Source organism: Procambarus clarkii, chromosome 33 (assembly GCF_040958095.1).
Source record: "Procambarus clarkii isolate CNS0578487 chromosome 33, FALCON_Pclarkii_2.0, whole genome shotgun sequence".
NCBI classification, from domain to species: domain Eukaryota; kingdom Metazoa; phylum Arthropoda; class Malacostraca; order Decapoda; family Cambaridae; genus Procambarus; species Procambarus clarkii.
Genome location: NC_091182.1, coordinates 43,538,552 through 43,560,665, shown reverse-complemented (window position 1 = coordinate 43,560,665; position 22,114 = coordinate 43,538,552). Strand labels below are relative to the sequence as shown.

General features: G+C 49.5%; 1 protein-coding gene across 4 annotated transcripts in view; it reads left to right on the top strand.

Annotated features, from left to right (window-relative positions):
* Positions 1 to 22,114, top strand: part of LOC123765234 (UDP-glycosyltransferase UGT5) — a 193,929-nt gene that overhangs the window by 122,828 nt on the left and 48,987 nt on the right. For all 4 annotated transcript variants that reach the window (XM_069335557.1, XM_069335558.1, XM_069335555.1 and 1 more), the window contains one exon: positions 6,009 to 6,173. In XM_069335557.1, the coding sequence (XP_069191658.1) occupies positions 6,009 to 6,173 (165 nt within the window). The remainder of the gene's footprint in view (positions 1 to 6,008; positions 6,174 to 22,114) is intronic.

Below are 22,114 nucleotides of genomic sequence, written 5' to 3'. Positions count from 1 at the left end.
TTCCGTATTCCGACTTTAACCCGGTTATCCATTCCTCAGTCCTTACCCATTGGCTGGCTTCTTGGTTGTCTGTTACTGGTAACAAGCTCCGTACTCTTAAATGTTGTGTTTCCTCGTGGCCGTCCTCCTTCTACCGTAACCGGCGGTGGGAAACTGCTCTGGCGAGGTTGTGTATTGGCCATACTTGCTTAACCCGTGGTCACTTGATGGAGCGCCGCCCTGCTCCTTATTGTCCTAGTTGCATTGTCCCTCTTACGGTCGTGCATGTCCTTCTTGAATGTCCTGACTTCCAGGACGAGCGTGTGTCTTGCTTTCCGACCGCCCCTCGCGGTCACCTGTCCCTCAATAGAATTCTTGGTGACTCGGATACTTTTGATATCATTCGCCTTATGCATTTTTGTTCTCGTATTGGCATCCTTGGTGATATTTAGCGCCCTCTGATTATTTTGCGCATTTGATGGTGCTACATTGCCTTCCCGGTTTGGTGCCTTCTTTTGATAATTACTTACTTCCTATAGCATAGCATATGGATTGATAAATGCACATGCAGAGTGGCAGTCTGCATGTACATTAATTGGAAAACCACATCATGTATGGTAAGTGGAATACCATATGAATCGTGAATGTAACACCATATGTATTGCGGGTGGAACACCACATGTTTTGTGGGTGGAACACGACATGTATTGCGAGCGGAACATCACATGTATCATGAGTGGAACAACAAGGTGTATGGTGTGTTGAGCATCACATGTTGTATGATGAGTGGAACACCCCGTATAGTGTCGTATAGTTTTAGATAATAATGTTTTATAATGAATGGAACTCCACATCTTGAATGGTGAACAACACAATTTTTTATTTATTTTTATTTTTACATGCAAGCATGCGTATAAATACAATAAATGAGAACAAAACAAACAGAACACAAAAGACACAAATTACAAAAGCTCAAAAGCAAGAAAAAAGTACAAAAGTACAAATGCATAAAATACCGGCCTGAAGGGACTACAACAAAAACACAACAATTAACACAATCCAGTACAGAGATACACCAGTATAAGACATGAGGAGAATGGGAGCATGACACGCAAGTATGCATAGAAATACAACAAACCAAGAACAAAACAAACATAACACAAACAACAAATCACAAAACACAAAGCACAAAAGTACACAATGACAAATACAGAAAATACACAAAATACATAAAATATATAAAAAACATAAAATACAGAAAACGCACAAAAAACAGAAAATACAGACAGCCAAAAGGCTGTCAGTAAAAACCTAACAAAAAACATAAACATAATACAAGACAGTACAAAAATGCGTGCATGCGTACATCCCAAACCCGCACCCAACACCCCAACCACCGATACACAACACAAAACAAGTCTGCCGGCCCCGTATCCACACGCGGAGAGGCACCAATACATAATGACACGAAAAATAAAGGAACAGAAAGACTACACACAAACAAAAAGAAAGGAACATCAGCTACACACGATAACGGGAACAAAAACAGGCAGGGCCACACAAGCAGCCCAAAGGGCACACAAACACTCCACAAACAAGCACACACCGGTACGCACAGGAACCGGAAACATGAAACATGCAGGAACAAGGAATACAAGCCCTCCCCCCTCCCCCCCCCACCACACACACACACACGCAACCGCACCCCACATCCACGCACACAAACGGACACAACCCCACAACACATAGCAATCAACCAGGTAAACAAAATAAATCACTGGAAAGGAGAACAAACCTCAACAGGAGGCGAATACTTCTCCGGGAGCTCATATAGAGGATACTTGTGCTTGTAGGTCTCCCATATCAAATACTCCATGTCAGTAGGCGAACGATTCCCATGTTTCACGGGAGAGGGGGGGGGGCAATAAATTCAGGAATCACTAAATCAGGCGGAAACGGCAGCTCTCGGAGCTGGTCGGCAGAAGTTGCATAACGAGAAGGGTCATGGCAAACCACCTCGCCCGAGGAAGCAAAGGATACCGAAGAAGCGTACGTAGGCCACCGAGACGGCCCCGCCGCCGGCTGCACAGGAGAAGGCGAAGGCTGCCGAGGAGGTAACACCACCCCCAACACAGCAGAACCAGAAGATCCGGCCGGAGATGGAGAAGCGGCAAAACCGCCGCCGATGAAACAGGGATCGAGGCTAGGGGTACGGAACCCCCAGAGCGAGCAGCCTTTATCAACACCACCACTAGATCACCACGAACCTCAGCAGGAAGAACCACCCTCACCCATGCAAAACCAGAACCATCTGACGCGGGCGACGCACCAGAAGTAATTTCCACAGGCACCACACCAGAAGGGAAGTCCGAAACACCGTCACTGGCAGTCGCAGGCACATGGACCTCCGCCACCACTGAAGAATGCGACGCAACTGGAACCACACCACCGTCGCTGGAAGACCCACAATCGTCGAATTCTCCCACATCAGCCCAGGCAGAAGAAGATCGCCGGGAACGCTTGGGCACCGGCCGCACATCATCAGAGCCGGATGTCGACCCAGAGACCCGGTCAACACAAGCCGGGCAAACCAACGCTCTCCGCAGGACGGCAGCATCCTCAACCACACGGGGAACCAGGTCGAGCAGAGTAGGAGGCCCCACAGCCTGGGCACACGTCGAGGGCGCAGTGACAGGCACCACAGTTGAAGAACATGAAGACGGGGGAAGCTTTGCAGATAGGATCTGGAAGAACAACGGGAGCATCCGAGACAGCAACCAGGCTAGGACGAGCACCCGACAGCGACACAACCTCCTGAGGAGAGGCGACAGCAACAAGAGGCGAAACAGGCGACACACAGGGCACGTCAGCAGCCAAAGAGTCATCCACAGCCACCGAATCCTCCTCCACGGGGAGCGGCGGGAAGTCCTCCTCACGGAAAAGGTTGACGGGCGCGACAGCAGGTGCAGAGCACCCAGCAGCCTGATGGCCCAAGAGGCCGCAACGGTAACATGTACGGGGCTGACGGGCATAATACACCCCCCTAACATAACAACCCAGGAGCTTCACTTGAGACGGAATGTCCGCCCGCAGCCTCATTCCCAGGGTGTGAATGTTCGACCGCACACCCTTTAGCGGACCCGAGGAGAGCAGGTGCAACCACACACTGACGACCGCTCCAAACTGGCCGAAATAATGCCTCAGGAGCCCCTCCGGGAATTCCAAGGGCGCCCCAAGCATGCTAACATACGTGATGGCACCACTCCGATCGGAGACAGCCACAGTGCCAACACCTTCTGGCAGGGGCAAGGTCTTGACAGTCACCCTGCGGGCAGTCACTAGTTCAATGCCATAAACATCCACCACAGGGACCCACAGCATGTCCCACAGCACTAGCCCCACATAAGGATAACCCGCTCGATCAAAAAACTCGAGACCTACAGGATGCACAACAGGGGTGAGGGGGGCCATCATGGCGCCGACACGCCAAACTGGACCCTCCCACACGCAACTCCAGGTAGCAACTGGCAGGGCAGACGTGCACGTCTGCACACTCTGGCGTCCAACTAGGCAATCCTGTAGCAACATACTATACAGTATGGCAGTTTCAGTAGTGCACTATACCAAAACACAATAGAGTAGTGCACTGTACCTACACACAATACATTAGTGCACTATAAAAACACATAACACAGTAGTACACTGTACGAATGCACAATACAATAGTGCTTTGTACCAAAATGCAATACAGTATGGCAGCTTCATTAGTGAACTGAAAGAACACAGCCCGCCCAGTCCTTAACCAACCACGTCTAGTCACCCAACAACACACTTCACACTATCCAGACTCCTTGTCACTAACCATGCTATAACATCAGGAGTCAGTCCACTCTCACATAACTCTCAACTAAACAAAGATCTCATCTTCTAACTCATAACTTTTCTATTGAAAAATTAATAGAAAAGACACTGGACCGACTCCTTAATAAATAATTAACAATGTTAACCATGCCTGAGACTGATTCAACACCACGCTCTCCTACAGAAAGTAAACACAGCTTCCTATGGCATAGCATTTGGATGGATACAGGGACATGCAGAGACGGAGTCTGCATATACATTAATTGGGAAACCACATCATGTATGGTTAGTGGAATACCATATGAATCGTGAATGTAATACCGTATGTATTGTGGGTGGAAAACCACATGTATTGCGGGTGGAACACCACATGCATTGCGAGCGGAACACCACATGTATCATGAATGGAACAACACATAGTGTTTGGTGTATTGAGCATCACATGTTGTATGATGAGTGGAACACCCGTATAGTGTCGTATAGTTTAAGAACATAATGTTTTATAATGAATGGAACTCCAGATCTTGAATGGTGAACAACACAAATTGTATATCTCGTAGACGATTACGTGTTGTATTGTGAGAAAAAAAGTTCATGTTGTATAGTGTAAGATACACCAAATGTTTATGGTGAGCAGGACTCATTATGTTGTATAGTGAGTGGGGCACCTTATGTTGTATGGTGAGCGGGGCTCTTTAGGTTGTATGGTGAGCGGGTCTCCTTATGTTGTATGGTGAACGGGGCTCCTTATATTGTATGGCGAGTGGGGCTCCTTATATTGTATGGTGAACGGGGCTCCTTATGTTGTATGGTGAGCGGGGCTCCTTATGTTGTATGGGGAGCAGGGATCCTTATGTTGTATGGTGAACGGGGCTCCTTATGTTGTATGGTGAGCGGGGCTCCTTATGTTGTATGGTGAGCGGGGCTCCTTATGTTGTATGGTGAGCGGGGCTCCTTATGTTGTATGATGAGCGGGGCTCCTTATGTTGTATGATGAGCAGGGCTCCTTATGTTGTATGTTGAACAGGGCTCCTTATGTTGTATGGTGAGCGGGGCTCCATATGTTGTATGTTGAACAGGGCTCCTTATGTTGTATGGTGAGCAGGGCTCCTTATGTTGTATGGTGAGCAGGGCTCCTTATGTTGTATGATGAGCAAGGCTCCTTATGTTGTATGTTGAACAGGGCTCCTTATGTTGTATGATGAGCAGGGCTCCTTATGTTGTATGGTGAGCGGGGCTCCATATGTTGTATGTTGAACAGGGCTCCTTATGTTGTATGGTGAGCAGGGCTCCTTATGTTGTATGTTGAACAGGGCTCCTTATGTTGTATGATGAGTAGGGCTCCTTATGTTGTATGGTGAGCGGGGCTCCTTATGTTGTATGTTGAACAGGGCTCCTTATGTTGTATTGTGAGCGGGGCTCTTTAGGTTGTATGGTGAACAGGACTCCTTATATTGTATGGTGAGCGGGGCTCCTTATGTTGTATGGTGAGCGGGGCTCCTTATGTTGTATAGGGAGCAGGGCTCCTTATGTTGTATGGTGAGTGTGGCTCCTTATGTTGTATGGTGAGCGGGGCTCCTTATGTTGTATGGGGAGCGGGGCTCCTTATGTTGTATGATGAGCGGGGCTCCTTATGTTGTATGTTGAACAGGGCTCCTTATGTTGTATGGTGAGCAGGGCTCCTTATGTTGTATGGTGAGCAGGGCTCCTTATGTTGTATGATGAGCAGGGCTCCTTATGTTGTATGTTGAACAGGGCTCCTTATGTTGTATGGTGAGGGGGGCTCCATATGTTGTATGTTGAACAGGGCTCCTTATGTTGTATGGTAAGAGTCCCTACCCTAGAGTACAGACCCTCTCGTCCCAGACTGTACACCCAGGGAAACCTCAGAGACGACCCCTCTTTAAGCAAATCAAGCGACCCTATCAGGTTCCTCAGGCCAATATAATCTAGTATTTAGTAACGAATACCACAAACTTCCTTGTACCACTCCCGTTACCCTCCAATCACGTCCGTCGTGGGTTTAGGCATGTGCTAAAACGTCAGTGATTTTGTAATTATTAGCTTTCAGTTTTTTTGTGCAGAAGGTAAGTTGAAAATAGTTTGTCAATGAAGCTCACAACTACTTTCGGAAGCATGTGCAGTGAAGGCCTCGTGTTATTCCTCAGATCTCAGCGCAGTTCCCGGAGCTGCCGCCGCTTTTGGACCTGGAGAGGAACATGAGTCTGGCGCTGATGAACACCCATTTTAGTACTGGCATACCACTGCCCCTCCTACCCTCACAGGTGGAAGTGGGCGGCATGCACTGTCGACCCGCCAGCCCTCTGCCCCAAGTGAGTTGTTCTGCCCTCTGCCCCAGGTGAGTTGTACTGCCCTCATAGGTGGATGTGGGCGGCATGCACTGTCGACCCGCCAGCCCTCTGCCCCAAGTGAGTTGTTCTGCCCTCTGCCCCAGGTGAGTTGTACTGCCCTCATAGGTGGATGTGGGCGGCATGCACTGTCGACCCGCCAGCCCTCTGTCCCCAGGTGAGTTGTCTTGCATCTCTGATCCAACGAAGTAAATTAAATTGTCTTGTTATTTATGGTGTCAAGTGAGGCAGTATGTTATGTAGTCATTGGGGGTCATATGTCTTACCCGAGTTTTCCCACTCACATGTAAATGAATGTTAATTTCAATTCCCCAACGCTAGGCATAATATATAGAGAAAGGAAATAATATCAAATAAAATTCAAAGTAAGACAAAACAAAGAAAAAGCGTAGCTGCTTCCGACGTCCTTCTTGTGGGTCTAGCTTGTCTGCGTATAGTTTAAGGAAGCACAGGGTCAGAGTGACTGCTGTTCCCACTTTCCCGCTAGTAAAAACACTCATTAGTATGTTGTAATAAAGATTACCATATCTGCTTAGTATGAACTTGTACAAAAACATGTAATAAAAAATTGTAGTCTGCCTGTTTATTTAATGTAAATGAATTATGATGATCTGTTGCAATTTCTGCTGTTCTATCCAACATACAATTATTGTCATTCAATTTTCTTTTTCCCTTTTTCAGTCCAACTCATTATTTTCTTCTCGCTTAGTTTAGGTCTTAGTTTTTAAATGTTTTTCTTAAATCTTGCCCGAAATGCTGTGCGTATTAGTAGCTTTAGGCATAGTATGTACTAGCTCTACCTAGAAATCCAACATTCTGGTTGTAACTCATTTTGTATGTATGTACTTTTACCTGAATAAACATTTATTATTATTATTACATAATACAAAGTGCAGCAAGTTACTTGTAAGGAAAACGATCGTATAGCAAAATGTTGACAAAGATTTGTTATTAGTCTATCATTAAGTTAGAAAGATTAATGTGAACATTTATTACTATAAAAGTTATATAACAACAGTTACACGGAGTTTGGTGCTTTGGCCCTGTTCCTAACCACCTCCACACCCACTTAATTATTTGTTATTAGGGATCAATATTTGAAGTAAGAATAAAATTGGCTGCCCAATAATCTTCTCAACAAATACTTAAGCTCTGTGTGGTGTGGTGATGAATGTGCTTGACGGTAGCAGCGGAGGGGGGTCTGTGGTCGTTTGCTGATATCAACCACCTCTCCTCCTCTTTTTTGGATTATGATTCTGCCATTTGGCATTCCTATTGAATGGTCTGGATTGTTGCAACACCTGGCGTACATATCGCCTTGGGTCACAGGATAGTTGATAGATTTTGAACGTTTTCGGGCTGGGTGACTGTGTCCGGCGCCGGTTTACTCCAGAGGTGCCGCGAGTTGGTGGCTCTTGGTGTGCCCTCAGACGTTGGGGGCGGCTGGCTTCTGCTCTGCCCGGGGCACTGCATGACTTTTGCTTTTTAGCTGGGCAGAATTTTTGGGTTTGCTACTCAGTGTTCTCACGCACCGGGATGGGGCCGGCGCTTGTTACTCTGAGGGACTCCTGGGGCTCGCCAATCATCTGCTTATCTGTGTGTTTATTGGCTGCAAGGATCATTAGTATCCGATGATAAGCGACATTCATTTCGCCATTCGATTTTGCGATTAAACTTTCACGGGTACGCCGGGGAGCATTCGATCCTACGTTTGCCGCTAAATCAACAACAACAAGACCTCTCCTCCTAGTTACTGACATGTTGTTCTTAAATCATTTAATACTGTGCCTTTAAACAGTTAAAAAGGTACTTATGTATATGAACAAATCCACAAGGGCCATGATGAGGATTCGAACATACGTCCGAGAGGATCACAGACGCGCGTTAATCGACTGTGCCACATTTTTTTAATTCTTTCAACCATGCAATTCTTTTAACCATGTCGTGGCACAGTCGATTAAGCCGCATATGGTGTGGGACATTTGGGGCTTGACTCTAATTATTTAAATATTAATATAGTAAAATTAATTACGAAGGACCACCCACTTTTATAGTAAAGAGAGAAACTGAGAAAATATGATCATTAGATAATTCCTAGATGAACCAGTAACTATGGATAAAATACTAGAGAATATGATCATTGAAATAATTAATGGGCTGTATAATTAAATGAATCAAACCTCAAACACCCACATTGGGGGGTTATTACTGGAACTCAGTACGTCCAGGAACTAGTGTGGTTCGTTCACTAATCCAATGTATAATAATCTAATCCTATGAATACTTATGAAATCATTATCGTTATCATTAATGGGAACATAGATCATGAACATGAATAATAATAATCATAATAAACACATGGTAATCCAATGAACAGAGTTCTGCATGTAAAAGAGTACAGATAAGAAATTACAGGAATACAAAGGAATCTTAGCTTAATGACGATTCCTTAGAAAGTTAGTCACGACGCTTCTTCTGATTCTCCTGGACTCGTCATGGAACACTAGGAGTTGATTAACATGGGAAATGACAGCTCGGAGAATTCTTCACACACGCTGCAAAACAAATGTTTCCAGTAGCAACAGTTTAAATTACTGGATTTCTATGCTCAATAAAATTAACATTAATGGTAAGAGAGGGATATTGACCTGTGATTTTTTGTTGTTATACGTCGTCACGACAAGCTACCCAGCTATAAACCCACCCCCGATCTGATGCATCAAACAAGGATAAGGTACTTAGCTAATATGGGCACTGTGTAAGTTAAAGCTTGCCGAAAGTCGCGTCCTAGGCTCTGAACTTGTCTATCCTAGATAATGACGCGCTCCACTGGCCGGTCACATGGAGTTACATAGAACCAAATTTAACAGGTTCTGTAGATGACACTGACACCAGGTGAAGGTATTGTCTGCAAGGTTCTTCACACCTCACAGTGGCGACTTTCTTCTGGAGATTTGATAGTGTTTACCCTGGTGGTTGGGTAATGGTGTCTCCTCGTGAGCACCACGTGAACAGGTCTGCTCGCGAGCGCTTCAACACGTGGACTGGCGTCTTCTTCCTCCCCGCTCCGCGTCCATTAACCAAATTATTATTATGGATATTATCATTTCTCGCGGTTGTGCTTGAAATGCTCGGGTTAGGACGGGTTTATTATTTGGAAGAGTGAAATATTATTATTTGCCAGTTCTATGATAGTAAACGAACAATGGAGAAGAATTATAATCTCTCCAGGGCATTCACGCGTGACGTTAATTTTATTACTAGATAACAGCTATAACTATAAATGCTCTATTTGGCCTTATTTGGAGATCAGTTTATCTGTAATTAATTATCACACAGAACACCGTTGATTATAGAGAATCGAATTCAATTCTCAGGCACATTGGATATAAATGTGTTTATTACAATGAAATCTGACGCAATACTGGCGTCGGGTGACGTAAGAATTCTAGCCTTACTGTACAGATGCAATTATTAGTACATGTGAATTCTACGTTGGGTTAATTTTAATCACTACAATGATTAGTAGAATTAGTAATAATTAATGAGAATACAACAGTGTTGTATTCAGTGTTGGAAATTTCCAACATATGGGATCCTCTCGAACGTAGGTTGTGAACCCACATCACGGCCCTCGTGGATTTGTTCATTTGATGCATCACACTATTGTGATTTCTGTGTGTACTTATGTATATGTTTATAGTTATATGCCTATAAATGTTCTGTGAAAAACATGTATGTGCAAACAAGGCCAGTGTTTTGACGAGACTGTGTGGTGGCTCCGGGCGTACGTGAGCTGGCATCGCCTGGGGCTGCCAGCAAGCTGGATTTATAAACCTTATATTCTTCACGTGATTAGCCAAGGTAGTTTATCTATCTCTTAATTACATAAACTAACACCCATTTAGGGATGATATTATGTGAGTAAAAGAATATTTCTATATGATAACTTCCCCTCTAGATTGGACATTGTGTATTTTACGATGGTTGTCCAAACGTTTGTTACCTCATGATTTGCATTTGACCGCAAATTTGTTTTTGTTTTGGTGGCCTCGTGGCTGGCTAAGTCCTATAAGTACCACTATATTTACCACGAGGTCTAGTCAAAAAATACCCACAACCATGATCATTTTTGTTCCAGTGGTCCATGGTATTATACTGGTAAAACATTTATAATATTTTACATAACATAACAGTGGACGTTGTCTTCATGACACATGTGAGTTCCAACATGTCCATGATCAATGTGTGTTGCAGCACACCATGACCCATGTGTGTTGCTGCACACCATGACCCATGTGTGTTGCTGCACACCATGACCCATGTGTGTTGCTGCACACCATGACCCATGTGTGTTGCTACACACCATGACCCATGAGTGTTGCTGCACACCATGACCTATGTGTGTTGCAGCACACCATGACCCATGTGTGCCATGTGTGTTGCAGCACACCATGACCCATGTGTGCCATGTGTGTTGCAGCACACCATGACCCATGTGTGCCATGTGTGTTGCAGCACACCATGACCCATGTGTGTTGCTGCACACCAAGCCCATGAGTGTTGCAGCACACCATGACCCATGTGTGTTGCTGCACACCATGACCCATGTGTGTTGCTGCACACCATGACCCATGTGTGTTGCTGCACACCATGACCCATGTGTGTTGCAGCACACCATGACCCATGTGTGTTGCAGCACACCATGACCCATGTGTGTTGCTGCACACCATGACCCATGTGTGTTGCGGCACACCATGACCCATGTGTGTTGCAGCACACCGTGACCCATGTGTGTTGCAGCACACCATGACCCATGTGTGTTGCTGCACACCATGATCAATGTGTATTGCTGCACACCATGATCAATGTGTGTTGCTGCACACCCTGACCCATGTGTGTTGCTGCACACCATGATCAATGTGTATTGCTGCACACCATGATCAATGTGTGTTGCTGCACACCATGACCCATGTGTGTTGCTGCACACCATGATCAATGTGTATTGCTGCACACCATGATCAATGTGTGTTGCAGCACACCATGACCCATGTGTGTTGCAGCACACCATGACCCATGTGTGTTGCAGCACACCATGACCCATGAGTGTTGCAGCACACCATGACCCATGTGTGCCATGTGTGTTGCAGCACACCATGACCCATGAGTGTTGCAGCACACCATGACCCATGAGTGTTGCTGCACACCATGACCCCTGTGTGTTGCAGCACACCATGACCCCTGTGTGTTGCAGCACACCATGACCCATGTGTGTTGCAGCACACCATGACCCATGTGTGTTGCAGCACACCATGACCCATGTGTGTTGCAGCACACCATGACCCATGAGTGTTGCTGCACACCATGACCCATGTGTGTTGCAGCACACCATGACCCATGTGTGTTGCAGCACACCATGACCCATGTGTGTTGCAGCACACCATGACCCATGAGTGTTGCTGCACACCATGACCCCTGTGTGTTGCAGCACACCATGACCCATGTGTGTTGCAGCACACCATGACCCATGTGTGTTGCAGCACACCATGACCCATGAGTGTTGCTGCACACCATGACCCATGAGTGTTGCTGCACACCATGACCCATGAGTGTTGCTGCACACCATGACCCATGTGTGTTGCAGCACACCATGACCCCTGTGTGTTGCAGCACACCATGACCCCTGTGTGTTGCAGCACACCATGACCCATGTGTGTTGCAGCACACCATGACCCATGAGTGTTGCTGCACACCATGACCCATGTGTGTTGCAGCACACCATGACCCATGTGTGTTGCAGCACACCATGACCCATGTGTGTTGCAGCACACCATGACCCATGTGTGCCATGTGTGTTGCAGCACACCATGACCCATGTGTGTTGCAGCACACCATGACCCATGAGTGTTGCTGCACACGATGACCCATGTGTGTTGCAGCACACCATGACCCATGAGTGTTGCTGCACACCATGACCCCTGTGTGTTGCAGCACACCAAGACCCATGTGTGTTGCAGCACACCATGACCCATGAGTGTTGCTGCACACCATGACCCATGTGTGTTGCAGCACACCATGACCCATGTGTGTTGCAGCACACCATGACCCCTGTGTGTTGCTGCACACCATGACCCATGTGTGTTGCAGCACACCATGACCCATGTGTGCCATGTGTGTTGCAGCACACCATGACCCATGTGTGTTTCAGCACACCATGACCCATGTGTGTTGCAGCACACCATGACCCATGTGTGTTGCAGCACACCATGACCCATGAGTGTTGCAGCACACCATGACCCATGTGTGCCATGTGTGTTGCAGCACACCATGACCCATGAGTGTTGCAGCACACCATGACCCATGAGTGTTGCTGCACACCATGACCCCTGTGTGTTGCAGCACACCATGACCCCTGTGTGTTGCAGCACACCATGACCCATGTGTGTTGCAGCACACCATGACCCATGTGTGTTGCAGCACACCATGACCCATGTGTGTTGCAGCACACCATGACCCATGAGTGTTGCTGCACACCATGACCCATGTGTGTTGCAGCACACCATGACCCATGTGTGTTGCAGCACACCATGACCCATGTGTGTTGCAGCACACCATGACCCATGAGTGTTGCTGCACACCATGACCCCTGTGTGTTGCAGCACACCATGACCCATGTGTGTTGCAGCACACCATGACCCATGTGTGTTGCAGCACACCATGACCCATGTGTGTTGCAGCACACCATGACCCATGAGTGTTGCAGCACACCATGACCCATGAGTGTTGCAGCACACCATGACCCATGTGTGTTGCAGCACACCATGACCCATGTGTGTTGCAGCACACCATGACCCATGTGTGTTGCAGCACACCATGACCATGAGTGTTGCTGCACACCATGACCCATGAGTGTTGCAGCACACCATGACCCATGTGTGTTGCAGCACACCATGACCCATGAGTGTTGCAGCACACCATGACCCATGAGTGTTGCAGCACACCATGACCCATGAGTGTTGCTGCACACCATGACCCATGAGAGTTGCAGCACACCATGACCCATGTGTGTTGCAGCACACCATGACCCATGAGTGTTGCAGCACACCATGACACAGGAGTGTTGCAGCACACCATGACCCATGTGTGTTGCAGCACACCATGACCCATGTGTGTTGCTGCACACCATGACCCATGTGTGTTGCTGCACACCATGACCCATGTGTGTTGCTGCACACCATGACCCATGTGTGTTGCTGCACACCATGACCCATGTGTGTTGCTGCACACCATGACCCATGTGTGTTGCAGCACACCGTGACCCATGTGTGTTGCAGCACACCATGACCCATGTGTGTTGCTGCACACCATGATCAATGTGTATTGCTGCACACCATGATCAATGTGTGTTGCTGCACACCCTGACCCATGTGTGTTGCTGCACACCATGATCAATATGTATTGCTGCACACCATGATCAATGTGTGTTGCTGCACACCATGACCCATGTGTGTTGCTGCACACCATGATCAATGTGTATTGCTGCACACCATGATCAATGTGTGTTGCAGCACACCATGACCCATGTGTGTTGCAGCACACCATGACCCATGTGTGTTGCAGCACACCATGACCCATGAGTGTTGCAGCACACCATGACCCATGTGTGCCATGTGTGTTGCAGCACACCATGACCCATGAGTGTTGCTGCACACCATGACCCATGAGTGTTGCTGCACACCATGACCCCTGTGTGTTGCAGCACACCATGACCCATGTGTGTTGCAGCACACCATGACCCATGTGTGTTGCAGCACACCATGACCCATGTGTGTTGCAGCACACCATGACCCATGAGTGTTGCTGCACACCATGACCCATGTGTGTTGCAGCACACCATGACCCATGTGTGCCATGTGTGTTGCAGCACACCATGACCCATGTGTGTTGCAGCACACCATGACCCATGAGTGTTGCTGCACACCATGACCCCTGTGTGTTGCAGCACACCATGACCCATGTGTGTTGCAGCACACCATGACCCATGAGTGTGCTGCACACCATGACCCCTGTGTGTTGCAGCACACCATGACCCATGTGTGTTGCAGCACACCATGACCCATGAGTGTTGCTGCACACCATGACCCATGAGTGTTGCTGCACACCATGACCCATGTGTGTTGCAGCACACCATGACCCATGTGTGTTGCAGCACACCATGACCCCTGTGTGTTGCAGCACACCATGGACCCATGTGTGTTGCAGCACACCATGACCCATGAGTGTTGCTGCACACCATGACCCATGTGTGTTGCAGCACACCATGACCCATGTGTGTTGCAGCACACCATGACCCATGTGTGTTGCAGCACACCATGACCCATGTGTGCCATGTGTGTTGCAGCACACCATGACCCATGTGTGTTGCAGCACACCATGACCCATGAGTGTTGCTGCACACGATGACCCATGTGTGTTGCAGCACACCATGACCCATGAGTGTTGCTGCACACCATGACCCCTGTGTGTTGCAGCACACCAAGACCCATGTGTGTTGCAGCACACCATGACCCATGAGTGTTGCTGCACACCATGACCCATGTGTGTTGCAGCACACCATGACCCCTGTGTGTTGCAGCACACCATGACCCATGAGTGTTGCTGCACACCATGACCCATGTGTGCCATGTGTGTTGCAGCGCACCATGACCCATGAGTGTTGCTGCACACCATGACCCATGTGTGCCATGTGTGTTGCAGCGCACCATGACCCATGTGTGTTGCCAGCACACCATGACCCATGTGTGCCATGTGTGTTGCAGCACACCATGACCCATGTGTGTTTCAGCACACCATGACCCATGTGTGTTGCAGCACACCATGACCCATGTGTGTTGCAGCCCACCATGACTCACGTGTGCCATGTGTGTTGCAGCACACCATGACCCATGTGTGCCATGTGTGTTGCAGCACACCATGACCCATGTGTGTTGCAGCACACCATGACTCATGTGTGCCATGTGTGTTGCAGCACACCATGACCCATGTGTGCCATGTGTGTTGCAGCACACCATGACCCATGTGTGCCATGTGTGTTGCAGCACACCATGACCCATGTGTGTTGCAGCACACCATGACCCATGTGTGTGCAGCACACCATGACCCAATGAGTGTTGCTGCACACCCATGACCCCTGTGTGTTGCAGCACACCAAGACCCATGTGTGTTGCAGCACACCATGACCCATGAGTGTTGCTGCACACCATGACCCATGTGTGTTGCCAGCACACCATGACCCCTGTGTGTTGCAGCACACCATGACCCCTGTGTGTTGCAGCACACCATGACCCCTGTGTGTTGCAGCACACCATGACCCATGTGTGTTGCAGCGCACCATGACCCATGAGTGTTGCTGCCACACCATGCCCATGTGTGTTGCAGCACACCATGACCCATGTGTGCCATGTGTGTTGCCAGCACACCATGACCCATGTGTGTTTCAGCACACCATGACCCATGTGTGTTGCAGCACACCATGACCCATGTGTGTTGCAGCACACCATGAGTTCACGTGTGCCATGTGTGTTGCAGCACACCATGACCCATGTGTGCCATGTGTGTTGCAGCACACCATGACCCATGTGTGTTGCAGCACACCATGACTCATGTGTGCCATGTGTGTTGCAGCACACCATGACCCCATGTGTGCCATGTGTGTTGCAGCACACCATGACCCATGTGTGTTGCAGCACACCATGACCCATGTGTGTTGCCAGCACACCATGACCCATGTGTGTTGCAGCACACCATGACCCATGAGTCGTTGCAGCACACCATGACCCATGAGTGTTGCAGCACACCATGACCCATGTGTGTTGCAGCACACCATGACCCATGTGTGTTGCCAGCACACCATGACCCATGTGTGTTGCAGCACACCATGACCCATGAGTGTTGCTGCCACACCATGACCCATGAGTGTTGCAGCACACCATGACCCATGTGTGTTGCAGCACACCATGACCCATGAGTGTTGCAGCACACCATGACCCATGAGTGTTGCAGCACACCATGACCCATGAGTGTTGCTGCACACCATGACCCATGAGAGTTGCAGCACACCATGACCCATGTGTGTTGCAGCACACCATGACCCATGAGTGTTGCAGCACACCATGACACAGGAGTGTTGCAGCACACCATGACCCATGTGTGTTGCAGCACACCATGACCCATGTGTGTTGCTGCACACCATGACCCATGTGTGTTGCTGCACACCATGACCCATGTGTGTTGCTGCACACCATGACCCATGTGTGTTGCTGCACACCATGACCCATGTGTGTTGCTGCACACCATGACCCATGTGTGTTGCAGCACACCGTGACCCATGTGTGTTGCAGCACACCATGACCCATGTGTGTTGCTGCACACCATGATCAATGTGTATTGCTGCACACCATGATCAATGTGTGTTGCTGCACACCCTGACCCATGTGTGTTGCTGCACACCATGATCAATATGTATTGCTGCACACCATGATCAATGTGTGTTGCTGCACACCATGACCCATGTGTGTTGCTGCACACCATGATCAATGTGTATTGCTGCACACCATGATCAATGTGTGTTGCAGCACACCATGACCCATGTGTGTTGCAGCACACCATGACCCATGTGTGTTGCAGCACACCATGGACCCATGAGTGTTGCAGCACACCATGACCCATGTGTGCCATGTGTGTTGCAGCACACCATGACCCATGAGTGTTGCTGCACACCATGACCCATGAGTGTTGCTGCACACCATGACCCCTGTGTGTTGCAGCACACCATGACCCATGTGTGTTGCAGCACACCATGACCCATGTGTGTTGCAGCACACCATGACCCATGTGTGTTGCAGCACACCATGACCCATGAGTGTTGCTGCACACCATGACCCATGTGTGTTGCAGCACACCATGACCCATGTGTGCCATGTGTGTTGCAGCACACCATGACCCATGTGTGTTGCAGCACACCATGACCCATGAGTGTTGCTGCACACCATGACCCCTGTGTGTTGCAGCACACCATGACCCATGTGTGTTGCAGGCACACCATGACCCATGAGTGTTGCTGCACACCATGACCCCTGTGTGTTGCAGCACACCATGACCCATGTGTGTTGCAGCACACCATGACCCATGAGTGTTGCTGCACACCATGACCCATGAGTGTTGCTGCACACCATGACCCATGTGTGTTGCAGCACACCATGACCCCTGTGTGTTGCAGCACACCATGACCCCTGTGTGTTGCAGCACACCATGACCCATGTGTGTTGCAGCACACCATGACCCATGAGTGTTGCTGCACACCATGACCCATGTGTGTTGCAGCACACCATGACCCATGTGTGTTGCAGCACACCATGACCCATGTGTGTTGCAGCACACCATGACCCATGTGTGCCATGTGTGTTGCAGCACACCATGACCCATGTGTGTTGCAGCACACCATGACCCATGAGTGTTGCTGCACACGATGACCCATGTGTGTTGCAGCACACCATGACCCATGAGTGTTGCTGCACACCATGACCCCTGTGTGTTGCAGCACACCAAGACCCATGTGTGTTGCAGCACACCATGACCCATGAGTGTTGCTGCACACCATGACCCATGTGTGTTGCAGCACACCATGACCCCTGTGTGTTGCAGCACACCATGACCCATGAGTGTTGCTGCACACCATGACCCATGTGTGCCATGTGTGTTGCAGCGCACCATGACCCATGAGTGTTGCTTGCACACCATGACCCATGTGTGCCATGTGTGTTGCAGCGCACCATGACCCATGTGTGTTGCAGCACACCATGACCCATGTGTGCCATGTGTGTTGCAGCACACCATGACCCATGTGTGTTTCAGCACACCATGACCCATGTGTGTTGCAGCACACCATGACCCATGTGTGTTGCAGCACACCATGACTCACGTGTGCCATGTGTGTTGCAGCACACCATGACCCATGTGTGCCATGTGTGTTGCAGCACACCATGACCCATGTGTGTTGCAGCACACCATGACTCATGTGTGCCATGTGTGTTGCAGCACACCATGACCCATGTGTGCCATGTGTGTTGCAGCACACCATGACCCATGTGTGCCATGTGTGTTGCAGCACACCATGACCCATGTGTGTTGCAGCACACCATGACCCATGTGTGTTGCAGCACACCATGACCCATGAGTGTTGCTGCACACCATGACCCCTGTGTGTTGCAGCACACCAAGACCCATGTGTGTTGCAGCACACCATGACCCATGAGTGTTGCTGCACACCATGACCCATGTGTGTTGCAGCACACCATGACCCCTGTGTGTTGCAGCACACCATGACCCCTGTGTGTTGCAGCACACCATGACCCCTGTGTGTTGCAGCACACCATGACCCATGTGTGTTGCAGCGCACCATGACCCATGAGTGTTGCTGCACACCATGACCCATGTGTGTTGCAGCACACCATGACCCATGTGTGCCATGTGTGTTGCAGCACACCATGACCCATGTGTGTTTCAGCACACCATGACCCATGTGTGTTGCAGCACACCATGACCCATGTGTGTTGCAGCACACCATGACTCACGTGTGCCATGTGTGTTGCAGCACACCATGACCCATGTGTGCCATGTGTGTTGCAGCACACCATGACCCATGTGTGTTGCAGCACACCATGACTCATGTGTGCCATGTGTGTTGCAGCACACCATGACCCATGTGTGCCATGTGTGTTGCAGCACACCATGACCCATGTGTGCCATGTGTGTTGCAGCACACCATGACCCATGTGTGTTGCAGCACACCATGACCCATGTGTGTTGCAGCACACCATGACCCATGTGTGTTGCAGCACACCATGACCCATGTGTGTTGCAGCACACCATGACCCATGAGTGTTGCTGCACACCATGACTCATGTGTGTTGCAGCACACCATGACCCATGAGTGTTGCTGCACACCATGACCCATGTGTGTTGCTGCACACCATGACCCATGTGTGCCATGTGTGTTGCAGCACACCATGACCCATGTGTGTTGCAGCACACCATGACCCATGAGTGTTGCAGCACACCATGACCCATGAGTGTTGCATCACACCATGACCCATGTGTGTTGCAGCACACCATGACTCATGAGTGTTGCAGCACACCATGACCCATGAGTGTTGCAGCACACCATGACCCATGAGTGTTGCAGCACACCATGACCCATGAGTGTTGCAGCACACCATGACCCATGAGTGTTGCAGCACACCATGACCCATGTGTGTTGCAGCACATCATGACCCATGTGGTGTTGCAGCACACCATGACCCATGTGTGTTGCAGCACACCATGACCCATGAGTGTTGCTGCACACCATGACCCATGAGTGTTGCTGCACACCATGACCCATGAGTGTTGCAGCACACCATGACCCATGTGAGTTGCAGCACACCATGACCCATGAGTGTTGCAGCACACCATGACCCATGAGTGTTGCAGCACACCATGACCCATGAGTGTTGCTGCACACCATGACCCATGAGTGATGCAGCACACCATGACCCATGTGTGTTGCAGCACACCATGACCCATGAGTGTTGCAGCACACCATGACCCAGGAGTGTTGCAGCACACCATGACCCATGTGTGTTGCAGCACACCATGACCCATGTGTGTTGCTGCACACCATGACCCATGTGTGTTGCTGCACACCATGACCCATGTGTGTTGCTGCACACCATGACCCATGTGTGTTGCAGCACACCGTGACCCATGTGTGTTGCAGCACACCATGACCCATGTGTGTTGCTGCACACCATGATCAATGTGTATTGCTGCACACCATGATCAATGTGTGTTGCTGCACACCCTGACCCATGTGTGTTGCTGCACACCATGATCAATGTGTATTGCTGCACACCATGATCAATGTGTGTTGCTGCACACCATGACCCATGTGTGTTGCTGCACACCATGATCAATGTGTGTTGCTGCACACCATGACCCATGTGTGTTGCTGCACACCATGATCAATGTGTATTGCTGCACACCATGATCAATGTGTGTTGCAGCACACCATGACCCATGTGTGTTGCAGCACACCATGACCCATGTGTGTTGCAGCACACCATGACCCATGAGTGTTGCAGCACACCATGACCCATGTGTGCCATGTGTGTTGCAGCACACCATGACCCATGAGTGTTGCAGCACACCATGACCCATGAGTGTTGCTGCACACCATGACCCATGTGTGTTGCAGCACACCATGACCCATGTGTGTTGCAGCACACCATGACCCATGTGTGTTGCAGCACACCATGACCCATGTGTGTTGCAGCACACCATGACCCATGAGTGTTGCTGCACACCATGACCCATGTGTGTTGCAGCACACCATGACCCATGTGTGCCATGTGTGTTGCAGCACACCATGACCCATGTGTGTTGCAGCACACCATGACCCATGAGTGTTGCTGCACACCATGACCCCTGTGTGTTGCAGCACACCATGACCCATGTGTGTTGCAGCACACCATGACCCATGAGTGTTGCTGCACACCATGACCCCTGTGTGTTGCAGCACACCATGACCCATGTGTGTTGCAGCACACCATGACCCATGAGTGTTGCTGCACACCATGACCCATGAGTGTTGCTGCACACCATGACCCCTGTGTGTTGCAGCACACCATGACCCCTGTGTGTTGCAGCACACCATGACCCCTGTGTGTTGCAGCACACCATGACCCATGTGTGTTGCAGCACACCATGACCCATGAGTGTTGCTGCACACCATGACCCATGTGTGTTGCAGCACACCATGACCCATGTGTGTTGCAGCACACCATGACCCATGTGTGCCATGTGTGTTGCAGCACACCATGACCCATGTGTGTTGCAGCACACCATGACCCATGTGTGTTGCAGCACACCATGACCCATGAGTGTTGCTGCACACGATGACCCATGTGTGTTGCAGCACACCATGACCCATGAGTGTTGCAGCACACCATGACCCATGAGTGTTGCTGCACACCATGACCCCTGTGTGTTGCAGCACACCAAGACCCATGTGTGTTGCAGCACACCATGACCCATGAGTGTTGCTGCACACCATGACCCATGTGTGTTGCAGCACACCATGACCCCTGTGTGTTGCAGCACACCATGACCCATGTGTGTTGCAGCGCACCATGACCCATGAGTGTTGCTGCACACCATGACCCATGTGTGTTGCAGCACACCATGACCCATGTGTGCCATGTGTGTTGCAGCACACCATGACCCATGTGTGTTTCAGCACACCATGACCCATGTGTGTTGCAGCACACCATGACCCATGTGTGTTGCAGCACACCATGACTCACGTGTGCCATGTGTGTTGCAGCACACCATGACCCATGTGTGTTGCAGCACACCATGACCCATGTGTGTTGCAGCACACCATGACTCATGTGTGCCATGTGTGTTGCAGCACACCATGACCCATGTGTGCCATGTGTGTTGCAGCACACCATGACCCATGTGTGCCATGTGTGTTGCAGCACACCATGACCCATGTGTGTTGCAGCACACCATGACCCATGTGTGTTGCAGCACACCATGACCCATGTGTGTTGCAGCACACCATGACTCATGTGTGTTGCACACACCACCATGACCCATGTGTGTTGCAGCACACCATGACCCATGAGTGTTGCTGCACACCATGACTCATGTGTGTTGCAGCACACCATGACCCATGAGTGTTGCTGCACACCATGACCCATGTGTGTTGCTGCACACCATGACCCATGTGTGCCATGTGTGTTGCAGCACACCATGACCCATGTGTGTTGCAGCACACCATGACCCATGAGTGTTGCAGCCAC